Source organism: Callithrix jacchus, chromosome 1 (assembly GCF_049354715.1).
Source record: "Callithrix jacchus isolate 240 chromosome 1, calJac240_pri, whole genome shotgun sequence".
Classification (NCBI taxonomy): domain Eukaryota; kingdom Metazoa; phylum Chordata; class Mammalia; order Primates; family Cebidae; genus Callithrix; species Callithrix jacchus.
Genome location: NC_133502.1, coordinates 93,978,861 through 94,002,024, shown reverse-complemented (window position 1 = coordinate 94,002,024; position 23,164 = coordinate 93,978,861). Strand labels below are relative to the sequence as shown.

Sequence of the window (23,164 nt, the reverse complement as noted above, 5' to 3'; positions counted from 1 at the left end):
CCAGATCACATTGGCAAAACAGAGGCTTCATCTTGGGCTGCCTTAAAAAAAATAAGTTAATAAAATTCAACCTTCCTCTAGAGTTTTTTGATCACTTTGTCAAAAGTCATTTCAACTTTCAAGAATTCTTGTTAGAAGCAGGGGACCAAAGACAATATTAAATAAGTTGGCCTATCTGACTTAAATCTTAGTGAAAAATTAACCATGCCTTCCCCATGCAAAGACTGGCACTCTTTAACAGATGGTGGTTGCTGATTTTCCCTTTCTACAAACTGCGTGCCAGTTTGCTTGAGAGGTAAGAGGTAAAGTAGGAACAGGTTGGCACAAAACAATTATCCTGCCAGACAAAATGAGACCTCTGACCTATAGACAACTCCACCCCTTTGTCTAGACAGAAGAATCAGAATAACTGAAGGGCAAGTTTTCCAAGTGGACAAAATGCTTATTTATGTCTGGATGAATAGCTGGAACTTGCTCTTGTTAAATATTGGGTCGTAATAGGAAGGTAAATTGGTTCTCATTTGGCTGATTAGACTCAGAAAGAAAGAAAAGTTTACTCTAGTAGTGACAGCTCTGAGACCATAACCTCTGAGACTTAGCTTAGAGCCAGCTCTGTGGGCATGGGACCAATACAGTCACACTGTTCAGAAGGCCAGTGCTTAGGCTCCCTTGCTGTGCACTTGCTGTCTTAAAATTCTTAAAAATTTTATCCTTGAATTTGTGTTTGGTAAATGAAGTCTGATGGGACAGTGGAGCCTTGGAGCCTCAGTTCTCAGGCGGTCCTTGGTCCTACCTTCTTGCTGCCTCTTTAGGATGGGGAAGGTCAGGGGTGAGTATATACCTTGTAGCATTTCAGGGTGATGATAGGGAACAACCTTCTCTGTCTTGGGCTCGCAAAACCATGCTGTGTTTCATGGACGACTTGGCAGAAGTTCACCTGACTAGAATACCAACTGTGTCCCAGTGTGGAGGTGGCAATCCCATGGCAGGGGTCACCCATCCACTGAGAGTTGGGGCTGCCAGACACTGGAAGGAAGGACTGATTTCTCTGTCCCTGCCAGGACACTACATTTTCATTTTGTACTGGGTTCCATAAAGTATATAGTTGACTTTGCTTAACCCAACCACCAACAGACAGCTCTGAGTTCCACAGAGCCAGGTGGGGCCTCAGGAGGGCTGTCAAGTCCAGTGTCCACATATGTCCCCTCTGTGAAGCACAGAGTGGAAGATCTATCTGTTTCTTAGAGTTTTTCCCTTCCACTGTGAAATATTATAATAGACATATAGCATATATTTGCTCTGTGATATGAGAGAAATCACTTAATTATTCTGGGCCTCAGTAGCTTACTCTGTCATGTAGGAATACTACTGTCATAAACATGAAACAAGGTAACATAGGTAAGTACTTGGCACAGTGCCAGGGATGTAGTAGCTGTTCTGTACATTTTAGTTTCTATTATTGTGATTATCATTATTTGCTATAGATTCTGAAAGCAATTGAGCAAGTATTTTAATACTATGAAATAAACTCACTTGGAGTTCCAGTCTCCAGAGTTGTTAGGGTCTGTCAAATGTACTACAAAAAAAAAAAGCTCAAAAAAGAAAGTCGTATAATGAGAAGGGATCTTGGTTTTGTCTACGGTAACAGCATACCCATGGCAGCTGTTCAATGGTTGATAGGTAACAGTGTCTCACTTACTGTTTTGCTGGAGTGAGTAGATATAGGAGGTTGACTGAAAGTGGAAGTCGAGGTGTGTAATATGGTGATCCACAGACCACAGATCTTTGTCAAGTGATGGCCTGGTGCCCTGGTCCCACCCTCCTCTCAGTGACTGTCACCAATGCCATTCACTAGAACAGAGCTGATAGCTGACTTAAGCAGCCTAGCACCACTATGGAAATATTCTAACACATCTTTGGACTCCCAGGAAGTAAAGGAAGCTGTTTCACTACTCTTTGTTATTTTTATAAGTAGTTATCATTTTCATATACATCTTGAACACTAACTATATACCAGCTATTTTTAATTTTCTCTCTAATCTTCATAAACATCAAATCAGGCAACTATGCCTGCTTTACAGATAAGAAAACTTGAGGCTCAGCTAAGTTAAATGGTTTTATCAAGACTTTCTGGTTTAACAGTGAGAGAGTGAAGGCTGAGATCCAGTTCTGTCTGACTTCAAGATCATGCATCTTAATCAATCACAAAGCCTCTCTTTCAGGTAGAGTAAGTTAACCCTTTATAAGAATAATACTGACAGCAAATACGTACGTGTTCAGCTTTAATACCAGACAGTATTCTAAGTACTTAACATGTATTGACTCGTTTAATCCTGGAGACAGCCATATGAAAGAGGAATTACTATCCTCATTTTACAAGTGAGGAAACTGAGGCAGTAGGAAGCTAAGGAAACTGAGTCCCATAGCCTGTTAGTGACAGTCAGGCTGTAAATAAAACGTAGTGTGGCTCCAGATGCTGTGGTCAACCAGCAGGCTAAGGGGTGAGAACTTCTGAAATAATTGAAAATATTAACTGAAAAAGTATAATTTGGCTTTCTAAAATAATATACAACACATGTGCATCCAAATGAGTGTCTTTCAAAATATCTTGTCAAAATGTTTTTGCAATTTCTTTTAGAGACTGAAGCAATTAATAGCGATGATAGTACTAATAATACAAATAGCAGCTAGATTAATTTTACATTTATTATATGCCCAGCATTGTGCCAAATGTTTTACATAAGTCATCTCATTTAATGCTTATACAGTAATGCCAACCATTTATACAACAGAATAAAATTATTGAGGCTCAGAAAATTTATTTTCTCCATGTCATAGCTTTATATAATGGTTCTGGGTTAATTTTGTCTTGTCTAAATCCACAATCTACATTCATCACTTCTAAACTCTAATACTTAACTACAACACTCCATTTTTAAAAGATATTTTTTAATAGTGGAAAACTTCATCTTCATAGAATAGGCTGGACTTGTAAAAACCAGTAGAAATTACTGTGACTAAGCTCTGGGTTTTATGAACTTCAGTTACTTCTGATTCATTTTCCATTAAAACTATCATTTGATGAAAACACAGACTGCTTTTCTCTTGTGATCTATAAACTGTCTGAAATTAGTCCCCAAAAGACAGATGAGTGCACATTTAGACAATGGCAGCATCATGGTCATCAAATATCTCCTAAGGTGACAACTTTGAGGGATGCTCTTACTTACAGGCATATTCATGCTCCATATCTGACACTAACCCTTAGCAGTGGAAATGATGACCAGAGGCATATCATACGTTTACTGGGCTAATGACATGAGGCTTGCAGGCACTATTCAAGCATCCTGTGAAGGCACCGGGTGTACCACTCTACAATGACTATTGCCCAGAAAGCCACATCCTCACTGACAGCATTTTTCTAACAGGGAGACCTTGCATGACTTTTAACATGTGGTTTCAGAGAATCTACCTTGTATAAGGGTCAATCCCTTACTGTGAATGGTGACTGTACTGAATTGAGGACACTTAATAATCTTGTGTGGGCAAATGTATCTCTTAAGGGAGTGAGGAAGTTGACAGATTTCTATTTCCTTTAGCTCTGTATAGGCCAAGACTACTTAACTCATTCATTGTTTTCCCAAGCCTTGCTGGAGGTTGCAAATAGCATCATTTTCTTTCTAAAATATAGTTCAGAACTGGCTTTAATTTAATATATAACTCAGAATTATATTTCATAGAAAAGAAGTGTGAAAATAGCTCAGCTAGCCATTCTTGGTAAAGAAATTACTGAGTGGTGGGAATGAGGGATGGGGAAAGGGGAAGAGGTGAGAGACAGGGAAGGGAGAAGTGAGAAAAGAGAAGAGGTGGATTCATTTCACAATTTTAGACTGCTGTTTATGTGAGGTGACTCCCTTGTGTTTTGTAGCATGCTTCTTTAAGCAAAATTTTTTCTCTAGACTCAAAAAACTCTTTGAAATGCCTAAGAACAGCCGTCTCCTGCTCTATCCTCAGCTACTTTTCTTAACAGTTAGAAGCAAGCTTGTTGGACAATAGCATCTAGAATTTTCATAACACATGCTAGACAAATTCCGTCAGCTAACTAGGAAGTGGCCCATGATGAAAGGTGAAATTTGAAAGTAAGGACTCTTAGAAGTAACATTTGCTTATTTCTTAAAGGCTCCCCAACTCAAAAAAATGCTTTTTATATGGAATCTTCTATTGAGAATATTACTGAGCACAGCTGCTTGGAGAAAAAGCACTTAATTTGGATAGCAAGATTTAGAACAAGGAAAGAAATAGGTGGAGTTAATCATTTCTATTTTGAATTAAGAGAAATGTTAGGTACCAACAGAACAAAATAGAAGTCTAAAGGCAACACATTCTCACCAAAGGGGGAAAAAAAGGAGTTAGAAAAATATGTCTTAATGGATAAGACCCAAAATAATAAACAATGAATAACTATTGAAAGCTATTTAAAAATAATTAATAATATGAGTTGCTGTGTCTATAATTATCTAAAAGTCACTAATTACTTTAAAAATCCCAGGAGGAAACTTTTCCCCGTTTTATAGAGGAAGAGCTGAGACACACAGGGTCAGGGGACTCAGAGCAGATCACCTCATCACAGTGGCAGAGTTGAGATTAGGCCCGAAGACTAAATTTCAGGCTCTTAACCACCCCTTTGCAGGACTTGAGACTTGACATAGCATTTGGGAGCAAGTGAATGGCTGTCTAATTACCATGGCTTTGTTGGAATGGCCGCCTCCTTGGAACTCAATGGTCCCAAAAGCATCGGTAGGGCTGAGTTGAGTGTGTTTGCTGATGGACCACTTTTCGGACTGGATGTCATTTCGGGAGAGGCGGCTTTCATTTTTCTCATTCTGAAGCACAGAGATACTGGGAGTGAGGCCAACATGCTGGCCTATCAGACGCCCACAGCAACACCTATAACAGAAGAGGTTAAAGTGAAGCCCTGGTATTAGTTACTATTGTAATACACACTTCAGGCAACATGCTGGAGAAATCTATAGTTTGTACCAATATCTGTCAGTCAATTGTCAGGTAGAATTCTACTATGTGGCTACTATATCAGGCATTGGTAAATGTAGGCTTTCCATGTTACACATATCTTTTCTTTTCTCCCCTCTCCCCATTTTCCTTTAGCTGTGTAAGCTGTAGTATGTCTCCTGTCCTTCTCCATCCACCTCTTTTGTATCTGGCGTTTTGTTCAGGATTGGACCTTGCAAACAAAAGTTCTCTCGATTTTTCTACTTCTCACTCAGCCCATCTATCAAATCTATTGAAGCACGAAGGTCTCTGAAGAGCTTTGAGGGGGAGAAGTTTAACATGCACATTTAAATGAGGAATCTCACTTATATGTGAGTCACGACTGAACTTGTAGCTTCCCAATTGACATTTGCTGTCAAATACTCAATTCTGAGAATAAAAATCTGCAGGCTTAAGTGTTCTTGACAAAATAATGAAAAAAAATTCATGATATATTTGAAAACGTAAACTTTGCTCTATCATGAAAATGTTCTTCACACATTACTATTACTACCTTTATGACTATTAGTAGTAATAGTTAAAATATATAACTGCCATTTATTAAAAACTAACAATTTAGCACCCATTGTATAGATGAAATACTGTAGTTTTGAAGGTTAGGTCATTTGTGCAAGGTTACACAGATAGTCTCTAAGACTCTGTAATCTCTCTCTCTCTCTCTCTCTCTCTCTCTCTCTCTATATATATATATATATATATATATATATATATATATATATATTTTTTTTTTTTTTTTTTTTTAAAGACAGATTTCTCCCTGTTGCCAGGCGCCAGGCTGGACTGCAGTGGTGTGATCTCAGCTCACTGCAACCTCCACTTCCCAGGTTCAAGCAATTCTCCTGCCTCAGCCTCCCAAGTAACTGGGACCACAGGTGTGCACCACCACGCCCAACTAATCTTTGTATTTTTTAGTAGAGATGGGGTTTCACCATGGTCTCAGTCTTGTGACCTTGTGATCCGCCTGCCTTGGCCTCCCAAAGTGCTGGGATTACAGGCTTGAGCCACCGTGTCCGGCCCTGTAGTCTATATTTTAAACTGATTTGTTTAACTGCCCATTAATAAAGGCATTTCAGACATATACATATATTTGCTACTTTATCCCAAATGCTTCTTATCTTACATATTGTTGATCCTCAGGAAGGTAAGTAGGGTACTAACGATGTGCATAAATAGGAATCTGAAAGTCTGCAGTCTAGTTAGAAAACTGCTAGGATATTTTTTTATTTAAAAGTTTCCTTTTTTCCTATTGCAGAACACGTTGGTACAAACTAAGCATTTGGAGGAAGTACTTAAAGGGAAAAACCAATAACCACAACAAAAAACCATAACCCACTGTTATATAAGGTGATTAATTCCTTCCGCAATGGTATATATGTTTTTCGTTATAGGCGCTTAGATTAAGAATTAATTGTAGGCATGACATATTATATAGAATGTATAAATAAGATTGCTTCAAAGATGTCCAGAAACAATAAAAGAAGGTATTTGATTTGACAATGTTTCCCTTGCAACGGGTTATGACTACTCTCGTGGGTTTTTTGTATAATTACTGCTTCATGTTCTCAACACATTACAGATAGCAAAATTACCTATGGGGGTCTTTGGTGCTGGGTATGATGTGGACACATTCTCTTTTATAAAATGCTCTTTCTATCCAGGATTTCTGAGCCTGAAAAAGAAAACAAAAAACAAGGAAAGGTGAGCATACCAGGAAATATTTTTAACTAGAAAGCAAAATTTCATAATCATATAGTAGACTAGTATATCACAAATTGAAATTGTGGTTATTTCACACATAAACACTGCATACGACAAAATCAGTCACTCCCTGTACCTGCTGATTAGGTTATTTAACATCACGATATTGAGAATTAAAGAAACTGACCATAATAAAAAAGTTATTGATGGAATCATATACAAATTCAAAAAAGAAAGACAATGCTATTTGCAAAGAAAATAAATTTGAAGGAATAGAATAGTATGTTTGAAACCTTATAGAAAACAAGTATTCAGTAGTGGGAAGAAATACATCTAAATAAGTATAAGGTTTTCATGGCTGACCCTTCCATTAGATTTTCTTTGTAAAAGGAAAGAAAAATGGCAAGAGAATTATATAACTCAAAAGGCCTAATGTATCACCATGCTTTTTTCTAATTAGCAGTGCTAAGTACAGAGGGAGAAAAGAAGAAAATAAAAGCACGAGGAAGAAAAATGTTTTCATCATAGTCCTAAATTTTTTTTTATCATAGTTCAATGGCTTTGGAAAGAAGATAACACATTTTTTTTGCACCCCACAAGCCCTTCAGTACAGCATCCACAGCTTCTTAGAATGGGCACTGTTGGGTCTGTCCACCCAGAAGTCCTGCCACTGAGATTGAGTTCCCACATGGACAAAGGACATTCCGGAAAACTGTACAATCTCTGTTCCAAAGCCGTTGTCCATCCTGCATCCCTTTATGGTTTTCTTTACCAGCATTTGAAATAGTAGAGGAGTCTCCCATGAAATTCAATAAGCTGCTCAGAAGATTCCTTCTCTAAGCGTTTAAGATGGAAGTTGCTAGAGCAACCTGTAATGTTATTTCTACACGGCGTCATCTTCTCTCTAAGGCAGCATCAGTACTAAATTAATACTCTTATATACAGGGCTAAAGCACAACTGAGCTGTTGACTTGACCCGTCTTGATGACTGGTGATAACTGTTAGCCCCCATGTGTTGGCCATAATTAATCTTGACTCTGCTAATGACTCAAACGTCTATAAGCTGTGCTAAATTCTGGTTGGTCCTCAGTACTTCAGTCTTGCACCTCCCTCCTCTCTCACAAGGGAGGTCTAGGCAAGCATGTGGCACCGAAGGCAGTAATTGCCTAATACTCATGACAATACATATTTTACAAGGAGCAACATGAGCCATGATTGAGGGGCACAAAGAAATTGCATCCTGTTTTGGTAATGGTCAATATCTGGTGGCATAATTTCTGGGTATTCATGCATTGTCCACATGAGAAAAAGCACCCACCCTGCCTCAGAGACCCTCTGGTCCAGGAGGGCCTCTGCATTCTCATACCACAAAGGTAACATTTGCAGTTTTGTCTTTCAGCTAAACATGAAAAGTTCTCAATGTCTATTCTCAAATATTTTTCTTTTCAAACAGGTAGAAAAGGCTAGTGGCTACATCTTCGCAACAAAAATGAGCTTAGCAGCATAGACAGTCAGTCTTTCTCTTTTTAAAAAGGCTGTTAGCTAAACTATTCATAGACCATGATTTTTCTCTAGACACTGAATACTTTCATTGATAATATCACTTGGCAGAAAGATGGTAAAATGTTCTTTACTGGACATTTGAAACCAACTTTTCCTACACTTTAGAGAGCAGAAAAAGGAGAAATTACTTTCCTTCTCTTTTTGTGTTCAACTTTGGCCAGCATTCAGTAGGCTCTTTTGTGAGAGAGCATCTGGGAATTTTAGAGTGCTGACTTATACTCCCTGAGAGAAAGTGGGACAAGCTGTATCATTGGTAGAACATGAGGTTGGCATTCCGAAAAGGTGGTGTGAGTGAGACTCTGTGGCCTGGAGAAAGTTACATGATTTCTTTGATCCTCAGTTTTCCTCATCTATAAAATGGACACAATAGCAATACCTGAAAGACAGCATTGCTATTATGACTTTGGGGGTACCATGCTTTTCTCCAAGAAGAAAGACCTGTCCAGGGTTGCTTCTGGTACTAAAAGTTCAGATGAAGCCTCAGATGAGGGGACTATGAAATTGCTGTAAGAGACCCGACCTAAATTGATCTTCCTTTGAGTTGGGGATTATAGGAGACCACAAGCCCTGGCTGGCCACTAACAAGTTAATAGGAAGCTTATTTTACATTTTGGAACCTCTTCTATATCATGTGGATAATTCCAGGTACTTGGAAGAGTTGTTGGGATAATCAAATCAGATGATTCAGATACAGTACCTGGCACACGTAGTAGGAGCGCAATAGGTAGTAACAATGGCTAACATTCAGTAAGGGTGCATCATGCGCCTGGTCTTGTGCCAAATATATTAATACATTGTCTCCCTGCATCCCATAAAGACTCTGTGAGCAAAGCACCACTTTTATATCCATTTTACCAGTAAAGAAACTGAGGCAGAGAAGTACAGCAAATAAGTTCTAAAGTCGGGGCTTGAATTTGAACAGGCTGGCTCCAGAGTTCACACTCTTACCCACTCTGCTAAACTGCTCTTAAAACATTAGATGTTACTGATATGAAATACCCTTCCGATGGACAGTGCTATCTGACCATGCCCAGGAGTACATGCCCAGGCATTTGGACAGAGATGGACTCCCAGAGACAGGTCGGAACCAGTTCATTCTGCATCTTTCACCTTCTCATTCCCCTCTTCCAGCCCCCACATGTGCAGGAAGGAATACTCTTGCTATGTCTTCTTTCTTTCTCCTTGGGGCAAAGGATGAAGGTGGGACATTAGGAAGATACCAGAATACGAGAAATGGCTATACAACAAAGAAATGTAAGCACGAGACTCCTCACTTAAGAATCTGGGCTACATTGAAAAATGGATTAGACTTTTCAATGACATCTTCCCTATTTTTCTTGCCCATGGATCCCATTGTTAACTTGGAAAGCACTGGAAGGTTTAATCAGATGATGGGTGGTAAGAATTCTTACATATGGATTGCCAGCTAGTTAACATTTCAGTAAAAAAGTAATTTGATTTGTGTGTAGTTTAGCTACTTAATTACCTTCTCAAAGGTGAAATGCTACATCATTGTTAGCAAAAAGACTGAGAATCCATTTCTATTTCCTATTATTAGCAGATTAATCATTTCCCTTGAAAAGGCACAGAAAATTGGGAAGGAAACAAAAGAGAAACAAAACATTAAGAAATCTTCCCATCATTCATAATTAAATTGGATTTCTTTCTTTGAGAAGAAAAGTAAAATACACAATTGAAAGAATGCAGGTATAATACATGAATCAGGATTCTATAAAATATCATGTATAATTACTATATTATGAGCTTTGCTTTATCGTGCTTTTAGTCAGGTCTTTAGTGTGAACATCACATATTATATTTTTACATTTATTTTCTTGGAGAGAGCATTCTGATGTTTAATCATGGTTTAACTTGTCTCCTAAACAAATTCCTTTTCTCTGTTTGAAGGCTTTGAACTACTCAATGTGAAGGTTTATATTTTGATTCAACATCCAACTCAGTTAGCTCAGAATAGTTATCCCCATTGTTAGACACCATGAAATAGTTTTGATGTGCTATGTTTCCAGCTGACCCTTTAATTCTCTTTTAATACAAAACTTAAGCAGACATCATGTCTTAAAATCTTTTCTTTTAAAATATACTTTGGAAGTCTCATGTACACTTAGAAAAGATGGTTTCTATTGGCCCTCAGAAAACCTTTCTGTACATTCTTTTCTAAAGGTAGAATGGTCACATAACCATGACTGAGTTTGTGAAGGACTGGCTATTTTCTTTCTTGTCTTTCTGCATTACCAGTCATGTGTGTGTTTTTCAAAGGCTAAAAATTAAAAGACATCATATTCAAAACAGACATGAGGACACTCACATTGAACAAAGTATAATGATTACCCTCAAAGAATAAAGCAACTGCTAATTTTGAAAGTTAAATACATACAGTCAATAAAGCATCAAAATAATGGAAACAAAAGTCTGTAAATATTGCTTAAAAAAAATAAGTCCTTTCATTTAAGCAGAAGTCAATGTTTTTCACAAAGTCTTTACTACAAATGTTAGTCCTCAAACTACTCTGAATCATCTTACTATCGAATCAACTTCTCCAGGCAGGAAGATTTACAAGCACATACACAAAGGGTATATTAAATCCATTTCCAAAAAGCCTTGAAAAGTGCTGTTGCAATCTCCTCTTCAGCAGAGCAATCTAACAGAAGGTCAGCCACTCAGACCAGTAATTAACAAGATTAGGAAAAAGAGTCCACTAACTTTATAGGAAGAAATTACAAGAAAAGTTTTACAAAGCTTCCCATTGTCACCCTTTCTCGTTTCAAATGTATACCCTGTCTTTATCAGCACAAATATCCTCAACCCAAAGGTACAAAATGCCTATGTTCATTTTGTCCTTTCCCTCCACACCTCCCTGGGTGTTGATCTTTGGTTTTCCTCTAGGTCCCCAGATCCAACATTGAGAAGTTGAACAAGAGAAAAGTTAGCTGAAATCATTTTACCTGAGCACTGGCTCTGGGTTCTGGCAAAAGCAATCCCCGGAGCAGCTCCTGTTGCTTTCATTTTGCTGCAGCTAGGGCTGGTCATTCCGTTAATAATGCTCTTATGACCGCCCACTGGAAAAAAAGTCACTTGTTCAGCTCTTCCCCCAAGAGACGTTTCAAGTAAGCAATGAACTTGGGCAGATTAGCCCCTTGGAATGTGCTGCTTCGGGATTAGCCTCACTAAGAGTCCCATGGACATTCCCTCCCAGCCCTCAAACACTGCTTGATTTGAACATCTAATCTGACGCCAGAAGAAAAACAAATCCCCGGAGAGATCGGATTTAACTGGCACAGGTCCTAACAGGCTCCCCCCTCCCTTTTTCATTTTCCATTTTCAGAGAGAAAGCTTATGAAAGTGTGATAAGGTGTTCTGAGTTCTGAAAGTTCAACTTTGGAAAGCAAATCCTTCTAAAGAAACAGTGTATGAATGATCTGAGTGGTTTGAGCACACAAGAGGCATTGTTCTACCATCCCCAAAGAATGGAATGATAGCATTTCTTTAAAGAGAAACTGCTAAAATCTCCGAGTGTTTCAATAGAATATTTTGGTCCCTGAATACGAGCCTAAGAAGAATGAAGTTGAAGTTTGCCGGGGACCTTCGGCAACTTCCAAAATGTCAATAATAAAACTTGTCTGATCATGCTTCTCATCCTGCTGTCCCTCTAGCAATTGCAAGTGTACGTTTAGAAACACCTACAGTCCTGCTCCCTTATTAAAAAGAGGTGAGCTGTGACCACGGTGGCATATGAATGCAGATCAAAAGTTGTGATGCCGTGATGTGTCTATTTGGGGTGGACCCACAAAGAGATTCCAGCTGGTGTTCAGTCACATAGAAAGGGCTCTTTCAAATATCATCCAAGAGTGAATATTTCAGATAACAGTATCCTTGACTAGCTAAGTGAACAAGTTGGGGGCGAAAAGAGCTTAAATTTCAAGAAGGCAAAACTACTTTTTAGAAAGTGAATACATGAGCACTTGGCCTCCAAAGGGCCTTTCTCTCCCCAAACAGAGATAAGTGCTAAGAGATGGCATTCTTCCCTTTTCCTGTGGATGGTAAATCTGTGAGAGCAGTGAGGCTTTGGTTTTCATTTTTCTGTAATCCTCTGTCGCCTAGTTTGTGTCATGTGGACACTCAATAAGCATAATACTGGGAACCGAATGACTTATTTCAAACTTAAATGAAATCCTGAGCCATCTTTTTGGCCCTCTGCTCTTTCCAGGATTGATCTTCTTCAAACTCCCATATTTTCTGATCTGTCACTTGCAAGGTTTCCACAAAGAAAATAAACAATAAACTACCTAGTGACTTTCAGCTGAGGAAACATTACAATAAGCAAGAACCAAGTGAAACATCAGACTGAGCTTTAGCATTAAACACATGTTGGAGGAAGTTCCTTTGCCTGCCTTCAGGAGTTGGCTACAGAATAACACATGATGACAGCCTTAATGACATATATAACCTTCTTTCTCTGCAGTTGTAATACTCCTAAGCACTTATTCCAAAGGAATCATCAGAGATGTGAGCACATAGAGATGTTCACTGCAGTTATTTATAATACAGAAAAGGTGGAAACAAATGAAGTCTATCAATAGGAGATGAATTAAAAGGTGTTTCAAATGGGCATTTGGTGATCATAATCAGGTTTCAGAAGCCTGCTTAATTACCTAAAGAAATAAACAGTTTCATGTTTTTATGTGAAAAAGCAGGCCATAAAATAGTAAGGGCAGAAAATCAACAAATTTTAAATAGATACAGACGTGACAGGTTGGGAACATTACTAAGGTGGTAACTGGAGCTAATTTTTATTTTATTCCTTTTGCTTTTCCATGTTTTCCAAAGTTTTCTCCTGTAACCATATATAGTCAGAAAATTATATTTTCTATAGTCAGAAAATATTTTTTTTTTTCAATTCTCAAGCTTGACCATATGATAATAGGGGGTTATTGGGGATGAGTGTCTCAGGAAGAGATGAAGAAAGGAGAATTCAGTAAAAAGATAAAGGGATCAGTAGGTAAGATTTGGAAAAGAAAGTTTTATAATGTGGTGGGTAAGTTTTCTGGAGAAAGAAGAGGAGAAGAGGAGGGAAGTGGGTAAATGAGAAGGAGGGAGCTGGGCAGGTGGGCAGGCAAACACCTGAAAGATACACCAAGCTAGTAGGCTGTAGTGTGCCTGCGAGATTAAATAAATTGATTGTAGATCATCTTCCCAATGGAAGAAATATTTTAACAATTCAGCTTTTTCAACTTCCTTCTTCACTAGCTACTACTCCAACCCTTCATCTGAATTACTTTAAACATTGAGTTACATATATACAGAGCCTTTAAATATTGCCTGTATATTTTTTACCCTATTCTCTCCAGTCTTACTTGTTTTTGTGTTTGTTTTCCCTTAATAAAAAAATAATTATTCAATAGAGAACAGAATAAGAGGAGCCTTCCATGAACTTTATACCAAAGACAAAAATATTGCTTCCAGAACCCTGGGCATTTTGCGTAAGTGAAAAAGGAAGTCCCAGGTGAGCTCAACAATTTTTGCTATGAGGTTGTGGATTATCTTCAAGACTCTTTGATTTAAGAAGGTAATTAGCTCCAAAGAGACTTGTAGCTCTGGGCCACACTGTTCATATAGATTTTTATAAAATCTTGTACGTCACTTGACAAGGCAACTCTTGACAGGGCATATTATCAACTTGTTTCAGATGTATTTTATAGTGAATATAATTTGAATAGTAACAAGAGAAAACCACAGGGGTAAAGCTTACTGTGCTTCCTCTTCACTCCTTTCTTTATGCAATGGCAGATACCTTATTCTTCCCATTCACTGTTAAAGAAAAATCACACCTGAAGAGAAAATACTAAAATGTTTGTACTTGTACATAACTCCATTTTTAAAAAGTGAAACCAGATTTTCTACCAGATTTGATATTTTCCATGCCAAAATCTAACTAGAAATATGAAAAATGCATATTTCATTATTATAACGATGTCCAAAGCATTATTTTTCCAGGATGTTCATATTCGACAACTGCATCAACTGAAAAGCATGATATAAAGTAGTGGTTAATATGGTTAATAAACGTTTTCCGGTTTTCTGCAAAGGGCCAGATGGTACATATTTTAGGCTCTTTGAGGGCGATACAGTCTCTACAGTAATACTCAACTCTTGTTGTAGCATAAGAACTCCCAACAGCTGGGCACAGTGGCTTACACTCGTAATTCCAGCACTTTGGGAGGTCGAGGTGGGTAGATCACCTGAGGTCAGAGTTTGAGACCAGCCTGACCAACATGGGGAAACCCCCTCTCTAACAAAAATACAAAATCAGCTGGGTGTGGTGGTGGAGGCTGTGGTGAGCTGAGAAAGCATCATTGCACTCTAGCCTGGGCAACAAGAGTGAAACTCCATCTAAAAAAAAAAAAAAAAACCTCCCATAAACAACAAATAAGCAAATGACCATGGTTTTGTTCCAATAAAACAGGTAGTAGGCTGGAATTGGTCCTGGCCAACACTTGGTATAGAAAAAAGGGGTGTGAATGGTGATGTGTCAAGAAGAAAGAGGTAGTTGTGGACTTAAAAAAAACAGGCTTTCATGGCAACATTACTAGCTTGCCTTTGCTCTTTCTCAAGCATGTCAGGAAAGGTCTCTTTGAGAGAACTTTGCTCCTGTCATTCCTGTACCTGGACAGAACCATGCTCAGATATGCCGCAATTCACCCTCTCAACACATCTGGACTGCTCAGAGGTCTTTCTTGACCATCCTATGTAAAAGCACATGGTGGTGTCATTATTCCTTTGCTTCCCTCTATTTTCCTCATAGTCCCTCACATTACCTGCCATTATGCTGTCTTTGTTTTTTGTCTGTTCCTCCACTAGAATGTAAGTTCATGAGGGCAGTGATTTTATAACTGATGACTGGACAGGTGAACAAATTGGGCGAAAATAAAGCTCAATGATGTTGAGCTGATGTTGCCCCAGCTTATGTGGCCCCAGCACCTAGAACTGTGGCACATGGTTAGCACATAGAGGACACAGGCCAATCATCTGATTTCCTTGCACATTAATTCTTCATTAGAAAATGATGGCATTACATGGACCAGTGTTTTCTAAAGAAGGATTTTAGGGTGTTACCCAGATGGTACTACCCTAAAAATGCCCAGGTGGGCATTTTTCTTTTGATAGTTGGGTTTACATTAATACATAATATACGAGGAATGGCTAAACGTGCATATTTAACAAATACTGTTGCTCAATGATATAATTTTTCCTTCTTGGATTTGTGAAACAAATGAGTCCATCAAAAATATTTAATAAATGAGAGTAAAAATGAGTTGATAAGAGAAAATCATGATGGTGAAAGTGACCAAAGTTTGAGAAACACAGCACCAAGCCCTCCTACATGTCCCTCAAGCTCCTTGCTTTTATTCTAATGCTTGGAAATAAATGTATTGTGTTTTCTAACATTTAGGGATGCCAGTGACCTATAAACGATGGCAGAGGACCAGGACAAAGCCCACTGCCTCCAAAGAACACTGCCACCAGTGTGTTCTTTCTGAAACAATCAATGGCACCATCCCTTGATCAATGCCCTTCAGTGGCTCCCCATCCCCAGCATAGTCTGCTCAGCATCTAAAGTCTGGCTCTGGCTCTGGAAGTACTTTTCTTCAAATTTCTTCATTTCGGTACAAATCTTTGCACACTTCATGCTCCAGCAAACCAAATTATTAATTATTCCCCTCATTAATCATGTTGTTCTAAGCTTCTCAAACTTTGAATATGTTGTCTCTTCATTGAAATGCTAGGTTCTTCCTTGGGTACTTGACCAATGCCTCTGCATTCTTTAAAACTCTGCATGAAACATTGTGTTCCTCAAAAGGCTTAGGTGGCCACTGCCAGAGTGAATCACCATGACCATGGTTCCTCTTCCCTATTTTGGTCACAATTCCATTAGGGGAAGAGTCATACAATATAATACTTATTTTCATTCCAATATGTATAATCACCCGGTGCCAGTTTCCACTGCAAATATACAGTATTCTAGGTCTACTATGGCATAACGAGAGTATTATGACTTCAGCTGGAATGCTTCCCTTCTTCCTTATCCTATTTTAAACATTGTTTCTAGGGGAATACCAATTTCTCATTCCTATAATTCATCCGAGGGGAATAATCTCTTTGTGGGGTGAAGTTACTTGTCCTAAAATTCACTTTATAGCCTCTAAACTGAAATCACATACACCTTAACATAAAGTGAGGTTAGGTTATGTTTTTATCATCTGATTGGGAAAAGATTCAATGAACTATGATTACAATGATAAATTAAACTCATCTTTTGTTAATAGGTCATGCTGTGTAAATCATACTTAAATATATTCAAAATGTTTATGTAGCATGTCATTCTATACAGTCATTTTTATAAATAATTTTAAAATATACTTCTGTTTCTTTGGAAATTTGTTTCATCATTATGATTTATTATTAACCACCTCATAATGGCAACATAAAATCATATTTTGGCAATAATAAATCATATTTATAAATTGTTCTGCAGTTCCCAAAATGCTATGGCATATAGAATTTCATGAAATCTTAATAACATTGTATGGCAGATATTATAAAATTCCAGGATACAAATAAAAAACTGGGGTTAGCACTTTGGGAGGCCGAGGTGGGTGGATCATGAGGTCAGGAGATTGAGACCATCCTGGTCAACATGATGAAACCCCATCTCTACTAAAAATACAAAAAAATTAGCTGGGTGTGGTGGTGCACGCCTGTAGTCTCAGCTACTCGGGAGGCTGAGGCAGGAGAATCGTGTGAATCCAGGGGGTAGAGGTTGCAGTGAGCCGAGGTCGCACCACTGCACTGCAGCCTGGCAACAGAGCAAGACTCTGTCTAAGAAAAAAAACAAACAACAACCAAAAAAAAACCCTGGGGCTTGGGGCTTATAGAGGTTAAGCATCATGCCAAAATTCTATGTCAGCCATAGGCTTAGCTTGATATGCCCAAAGCCTTCAGACATTTAGTATAGAGTCCCAAATCCCTTATACTCTTGGACTGATTTTAGGGATGGTGAATGATGTTTTCCTTCATTGTGGTAGAATAAGTACATTTTAATCATTCTGATCTTAACAAAAATATATATACTTCATCAACCTTAAAAGACAATGATGAAAAACTGAAATGAGGATGTAGGCCCCTATTTTAAAAGTATCCTATTTATGGTCAAGGATTAACCATGTGTTTCAATACCTGCAGCTTCCACACAATGTCTTAAAAACTTAAAAGCCATGCAGATACACTTAGAGGCTTTACTGCTTTTGTCAGCCAAAACCGTAACTACAGAAGTGCCAGCTCTATAAGGCTAGTGTACATCTTTTAAAAAGTAGGATAAATTTTAACTGAAGCAGGAGGAAACATACTGAGATTGAGGTTTGATATACTCCTCAAGGGCCTGAAACTTTAAAACAACAGATCTGGATCAGTTGTTAGAAAACAATCTAACTGTGATAATAATGTTAGTGCATAGGGTGAATGGGAAGGATTTCTATATTCAAGGAGGCTACACTGGTGGGAGCTGTGACCTTGTCTTCTGTTAAGTAAATGCAGAGTTGCAGCAACATAATGTCATGATTTAAGTCCTTAATTCTGTTTAGCTTTCACAAATCATTCCTGAAACCTTCTGATTTTGTTAGAAGCCAAAGAAATGTGCTGAGTCACAAAATTGGAACATTTTATGTTAGGTAGAAATGTGGAATTTATGTGACAAATAATATCATAGATTCACAAGCTGATTTCAATTTTGTTTATCTCTTTGGCTCTGGAAGAATGAAGAGGCAGACCAGAGGTGAGAATGAAAAAATAGTTGCAAAGTTGCAAGAGCATTTGCAGTAGAGTTGTCAGGTAAGAATTAACTACTAAAAAAAAAAAATCAGTTTCTCTCTCTCTCTTTTTCTCTATCTATATGTATGTATACATATATATTATATACACACACCATTTTTATTTTTGTCATTTTTATTTTCATTATCATTTCTAAATAAAGTGTTCTAGGTAGACATACTGATTTATTTTATTCAATGGATGATTCCAATTCTAAGGTCAAATGATTTATTCTTACAAAGTACAGACTTAAATTTGGCTGTTGGAGCTTATTTCTGAAATCCCTAGTTTCTTTATCCATTCAAAGAAATAATAAGGCAGAGCATGGGGGACACATGACTGATTAGGAGTCTCAAGATATGCAACCTAGCCATGACTTGTTTATGACTAGACATACGACCTTGGAGGAGTGACTTAATCTTGGTGATCCTCAAGGTCAGCTCCAGTTCCTAGAGTTAGGATTCTGGGAATCTGCTTTATTGTTAGTCCCTCATTAATGTGTACAAAGTAGTTATAGAGGCTTTTTTGAAAATAAGAGATCTCTCTAAATTTTAATTTTTATGAATTCACGGAATTATTTGAGTAAACAAACAAAAATGTAGCAGAGCATATGGTTTTGTGCTTACTTAGCACAAAGTACACAAAGAGATTTTGTGTTAAGTAATTATTAATAAATAATTTCTGAAATTATTCTCACCAGACTCCAATCATCCTTAAGAATCACCCTGGTTGAAAAATTTGGCACATGTGTAAAATTTTAATTTGATTTCAACTAGACTTAAAATATTATTAAGATGTTGTTACAATTAATAAATAACTTTGCCATTGAGAGAATTTCCAAGAGTAGAACTTGGTATTCTTTTGCCTCATCTCCTACTAAATGATAAATCAAATCTTGACAATCATTCAGGTCAGAATATACAGATACTGCCTATGATTTATAAGGACTTTTTTTTTAACCTAACAAACAAGAATTATTTAACTAGAGAAACTGAAAACAAATCAATTCCATTTGTGTCTTCAGAAGCAACTTATAAGCAGACAGATCCAGCAATATCAATGCAATGTTATTTCTATTACTCTCTGGAAATGAAAAAATATTAGGTATTAAGTTAATGCAGCATAAGTGTATTTCTGTCTGATAGGCATCCTTCTCTGTCAAGTTAGTAGATGGGTAGGTAGAAAAATCCATCTGCATAAATTTAGCCTCTGGTTATATTGTTCTAATGTGACCATTTTAAGGTTGTTCCGGGTTATTAGGCGTAACTTCAAAATATTAATGTCTTTCCTTATGACTCACTACCAAAGCATGTATCTTACTGATTTATTCTTACTTTAGGGTGTTCATAGTAAATCTCTTTGGAATATTTTACACCCTAGAAGATACTAATATATATACATATACACACAAATTCGTATATATAGACATATGTATAAACTTTCTCTAAATATATTAATTTACATTTAATGCATATAGATAGAATCACATTTCAAAAGTAGGTATAAAGAATTTTAGTAGGATCAGTATACATTTTATGTATCCCAAGTTGCTATGTAGCCCATAAATATATATGATTATTATGTCAATTTAAAAAATCATAAAAATTAAATAATTAAAATTTTAAAAAATAAAGTGAGTCTCTGGTAGACATTATAAAAATAATTTTCAAAGATAGCACAAACATATAGATTTAGTTTCCAATTTGTGTTCCATTGGATGGAAACATGCATGACTTTTTTTTCCTCTCTGCTTTCCTACCATCTCACCCTTACACTCTTGTAGAGTTCTAATCTCTGAATATTTGTTGCCAAAATGAATTTCTGATAACAAGATTCTTCTGAGACAAGCTGTGTTAATTTTAAAAAGAATACTGGGCTGGCTTTCTAATTTTTCCCCACAACCCATTCCTTACCAAGCAACAAGTTACTGTTTTTTCCCCTTTAATTAGTAGACTTCATTTTTTTAGAGCCGTTTTAGGTTTACAAAAAAATTGAGAAGTACAGAGTCATATCCTCCCTCCTTCCACCTGTCTCCATAATTTCACTTATTCTTTAACATCTGGCTTTTATATAGTATCTTCCTTGTAACTGGGAAATTGATACATTATTATTAACTAAAATTTGTACTTTACATTAAGGCTCAGTCTTTGTGTTGTACAGTTCCATGGGTTTTACCAAACGCATAATGTCAGGTATCCATCGTTACCATATCATACCGAATAGTTTTACTAGAGGTCTTTTAAAATGATGAATTAGCTCATGGCATTCCATCTTCCACACCTCATAGTCACTCAATGATTTTATATTGCCTTCAGAATAGAGTCCACGTTCATTATTGGATCTCACAGGCCTTACATGTCACATCCTAGCTCACTTCTCCAAACCGTGTCTATGCTAAGTCAACTCGACTCACTACCTCCAGCCATATCAACCTTCTTTTAGACCCTCAACAGTTACAAATAAAAACATAGAAGGGTAAAAATATCATGTTATAAGTTAGTCTTTAATCCAATTATTGCTTCTTTAAAGGGACACAAATATTCATAACCTGGGTTGGGAGTTGGGGAAGAGATCACTGGAAATTTGATATTTCAAATGAAAATTTTTATAAGCAGCAATCTCAGAATTATGTTGCTCCAGGGAACTGAAACTCCCCATAGATTGTTTTATTTGATAATGTAATTTATTCTAAGATTGCTATTTGGGACATGAGGGGTAAGTGTGATATTATGTTGGATGTAAGGTAATTATAAACTCGTTAATCACTGGAGAATCATGGAGTGGAAATCAAGTATTCTAGTTCACTTATCCACTTAAACCCCAAGTTTGCAAGAGATCTTAGGTCCCTTCTCTAATATTTAGTAGAAAACTAACTTCTTTCTGGTAAATGAATCCTTGTTTTCTGTTGGTGACATAAGAGCAAAAGGAAAATCATAATACACACATACTCACTCTTTCTCTCTGTCTGTCTCTCTCCCATGAAATTCCTGGCTCTGATGCTATTTTTATTATAACATTATTTGTGACTATTTATTAAAACTGTCACCACTTGTGAGGGCATGTAATATACTATAGTACTTGTTGGGTCCCAAAAAATAATATGATCCCTTTGTTCGAACAATTATTTTTTCCACTTTCCTTTTTTGGGTGCCACATTACTGTTAAATACTAACTTGAGGCCACAGTGTATATATTTCTTATCACATACTTGTATGTATGTCTCTTATTCCACTGTTGATCCCAATTTTAATGATTTGAAAGTGAATTGTTATGAAAGTGGGCATGCATTTTTACAAATGCCCAAATCTAATATCTCACAGGGGAGAATCAGATAGAGAAAACTCTTCACTTTGCTTAAAGTTCGAATGCAGAAGTCTTTAAACTATCTTTCAGATTAAAGGCAAACAGAAGCTTAGCTGTAGAGTTAATTGTACTTCATTAAAGTTGATGCTATCTGGAGCTCCAGCTTTAGTCATTACATGGAGATTTTGAAAACGAGCCATCAGAGCTGTACTTGCTTATTTTTTAATTGATTCACTCACACATTCAAAAATATCTACTGAACACTGACCTGGGCAAAGCTCTTTTAGTTTCTGAGGAGGTACAAAGCTTTATGAAGCGGTTTTCAGGTTTATGCTGTGTTCTAGAACAATGCTTCTTAAATGATTAGCGGTGAAGAGTCTTTTAAAAGAAAATTTCAACCCATTACATTAAAAACTAATAATTTTACAACATGCCAATAAAATCGATTATGGACATGGATTTTGTGGCAACAGCAAATTGCCATATAAGTTTCTAAATGCTTATTCTCAATTTTTATAATCTTATAATTCACAACCAGTTTGTGGGCCAGCACCAAATTATGAACCACAAGGTGCTAATCAGTCAGTGTGCAGTGCATGGTCCAGAAGCATCAGCAGCATCTGGGAACTTGTTAGAAATGCAGATTCATAGCTCCCCGCCCCTCTCACCCCAAGACCTACTGGATCTGCACCTGCATGTTAGTAAGATTCCCAACATCTAAGTTGGGAAAACACCCTGCTGGAGGAAAATCAATCAGAGGCAGTAAAGACTACGATAACGTTTCATAATAGCAACAATAACAGTTTCATAGCTATTGCAATATGCCATACATTGGTCTAATTATTTGCATATATTAACTAATTTGGACCTCATCACACACCTCTGAAGTGCTTTTCTTAAGCTCGTTTTGGAGATGACACTGAGACGATGGAGGCTACGCTGCTGGTTCAGCATCACACAGCTTGAAAGCAAAACACAGGGACAGAGAATAACTTCAGTGACAGAGAGAAGTAAATACACATGCCAGGGATGTGGAGAAAGAACAGTCAGTTTTGGCCAGGAGAGGAATATGAGCTGGGACTGGCACGGAGTTAGTGCTCTGAGCACAGAGTAAGCACTTAAATGATTATTGTTGCATTTCATTTAACCAAATTTTTGTCCTTCCCTATTTCCATAACTTCAGAGAGGTGGTTGCAAATTAATTACCTGTTCTCATACTTTCTACTTTTAAGATTTAAAATTTCCTTTCTCTTTCTCCTAAATTTTTACAATAAACTTCCAAGTACTTTGTTCTTTCGCCTGCCCGTTAACACTCTGTATCCTAATAGTGTGCAGTTATCCTATATTCTCATGATCTTCTCTAAGCTTGTTTAGGGCAGGGACCAGACCATATCTACTTATCATTTCAACTCCTTCCTTACCCCTAGTGCCTGGCATCTGGTAGAACTTTAATAAACATCTGTTAAAATAATAGATGATACTATACAGTTATCAAGAAAATAGAGTAGTTGACTGTAGATGAAACATTCTTTCAGATGTTTGTTAATGGAACACCTTGCTCTTTTACTTTCCTAGCATGATTGCATAAGTGGAACCATTCATCCTTAAAATACTAGGACAAATGTAACTATTACTCTCTTAAAGCATT

The 23,164-nt window shown here is 37.2% G+C and overlaps 1 protein-coding gene across 21 annotated transcripts in view; it reads right to left on the bottom strand.

Annotated features, from left to right (window-relative positions):
- The window catches only part of TRPM3 (transient receptor potential cation channel subfamily M member 3), a 980,420-nt gene that overhangs the window by 341,335 nt on the left and 615,921 nt on the right, over positions 1-23,164 (bottom strand). For 16 of the 21 annotated variants that reach the window (XM_017973100.4, XM_035264315.3, XM_035255728.3 and 13 more), the window contains exons 2-3: positions 6,660-6,739; positions 4,743-4,947 (exon numbers count right to left, since the gene is read on the bottom strand). In XM_017973100.4, the coding sequence (XP_017828589.1) occupies positions 4,743-4,947; positions 6,660-6,739 (285 nt within the window). Of the gene's footprint in view, positions 1-4,742; positions 4,948-6,659; positions 6,740-7,540; positions 7,769-11,294; positions 11,362-23,164 lie in introns of those variants that run through there. The other 5 variants (XM_078366798.1, XM_035260533.3, XM_078366776.1 and 2 more) reach the window with 2 other exon arrangements.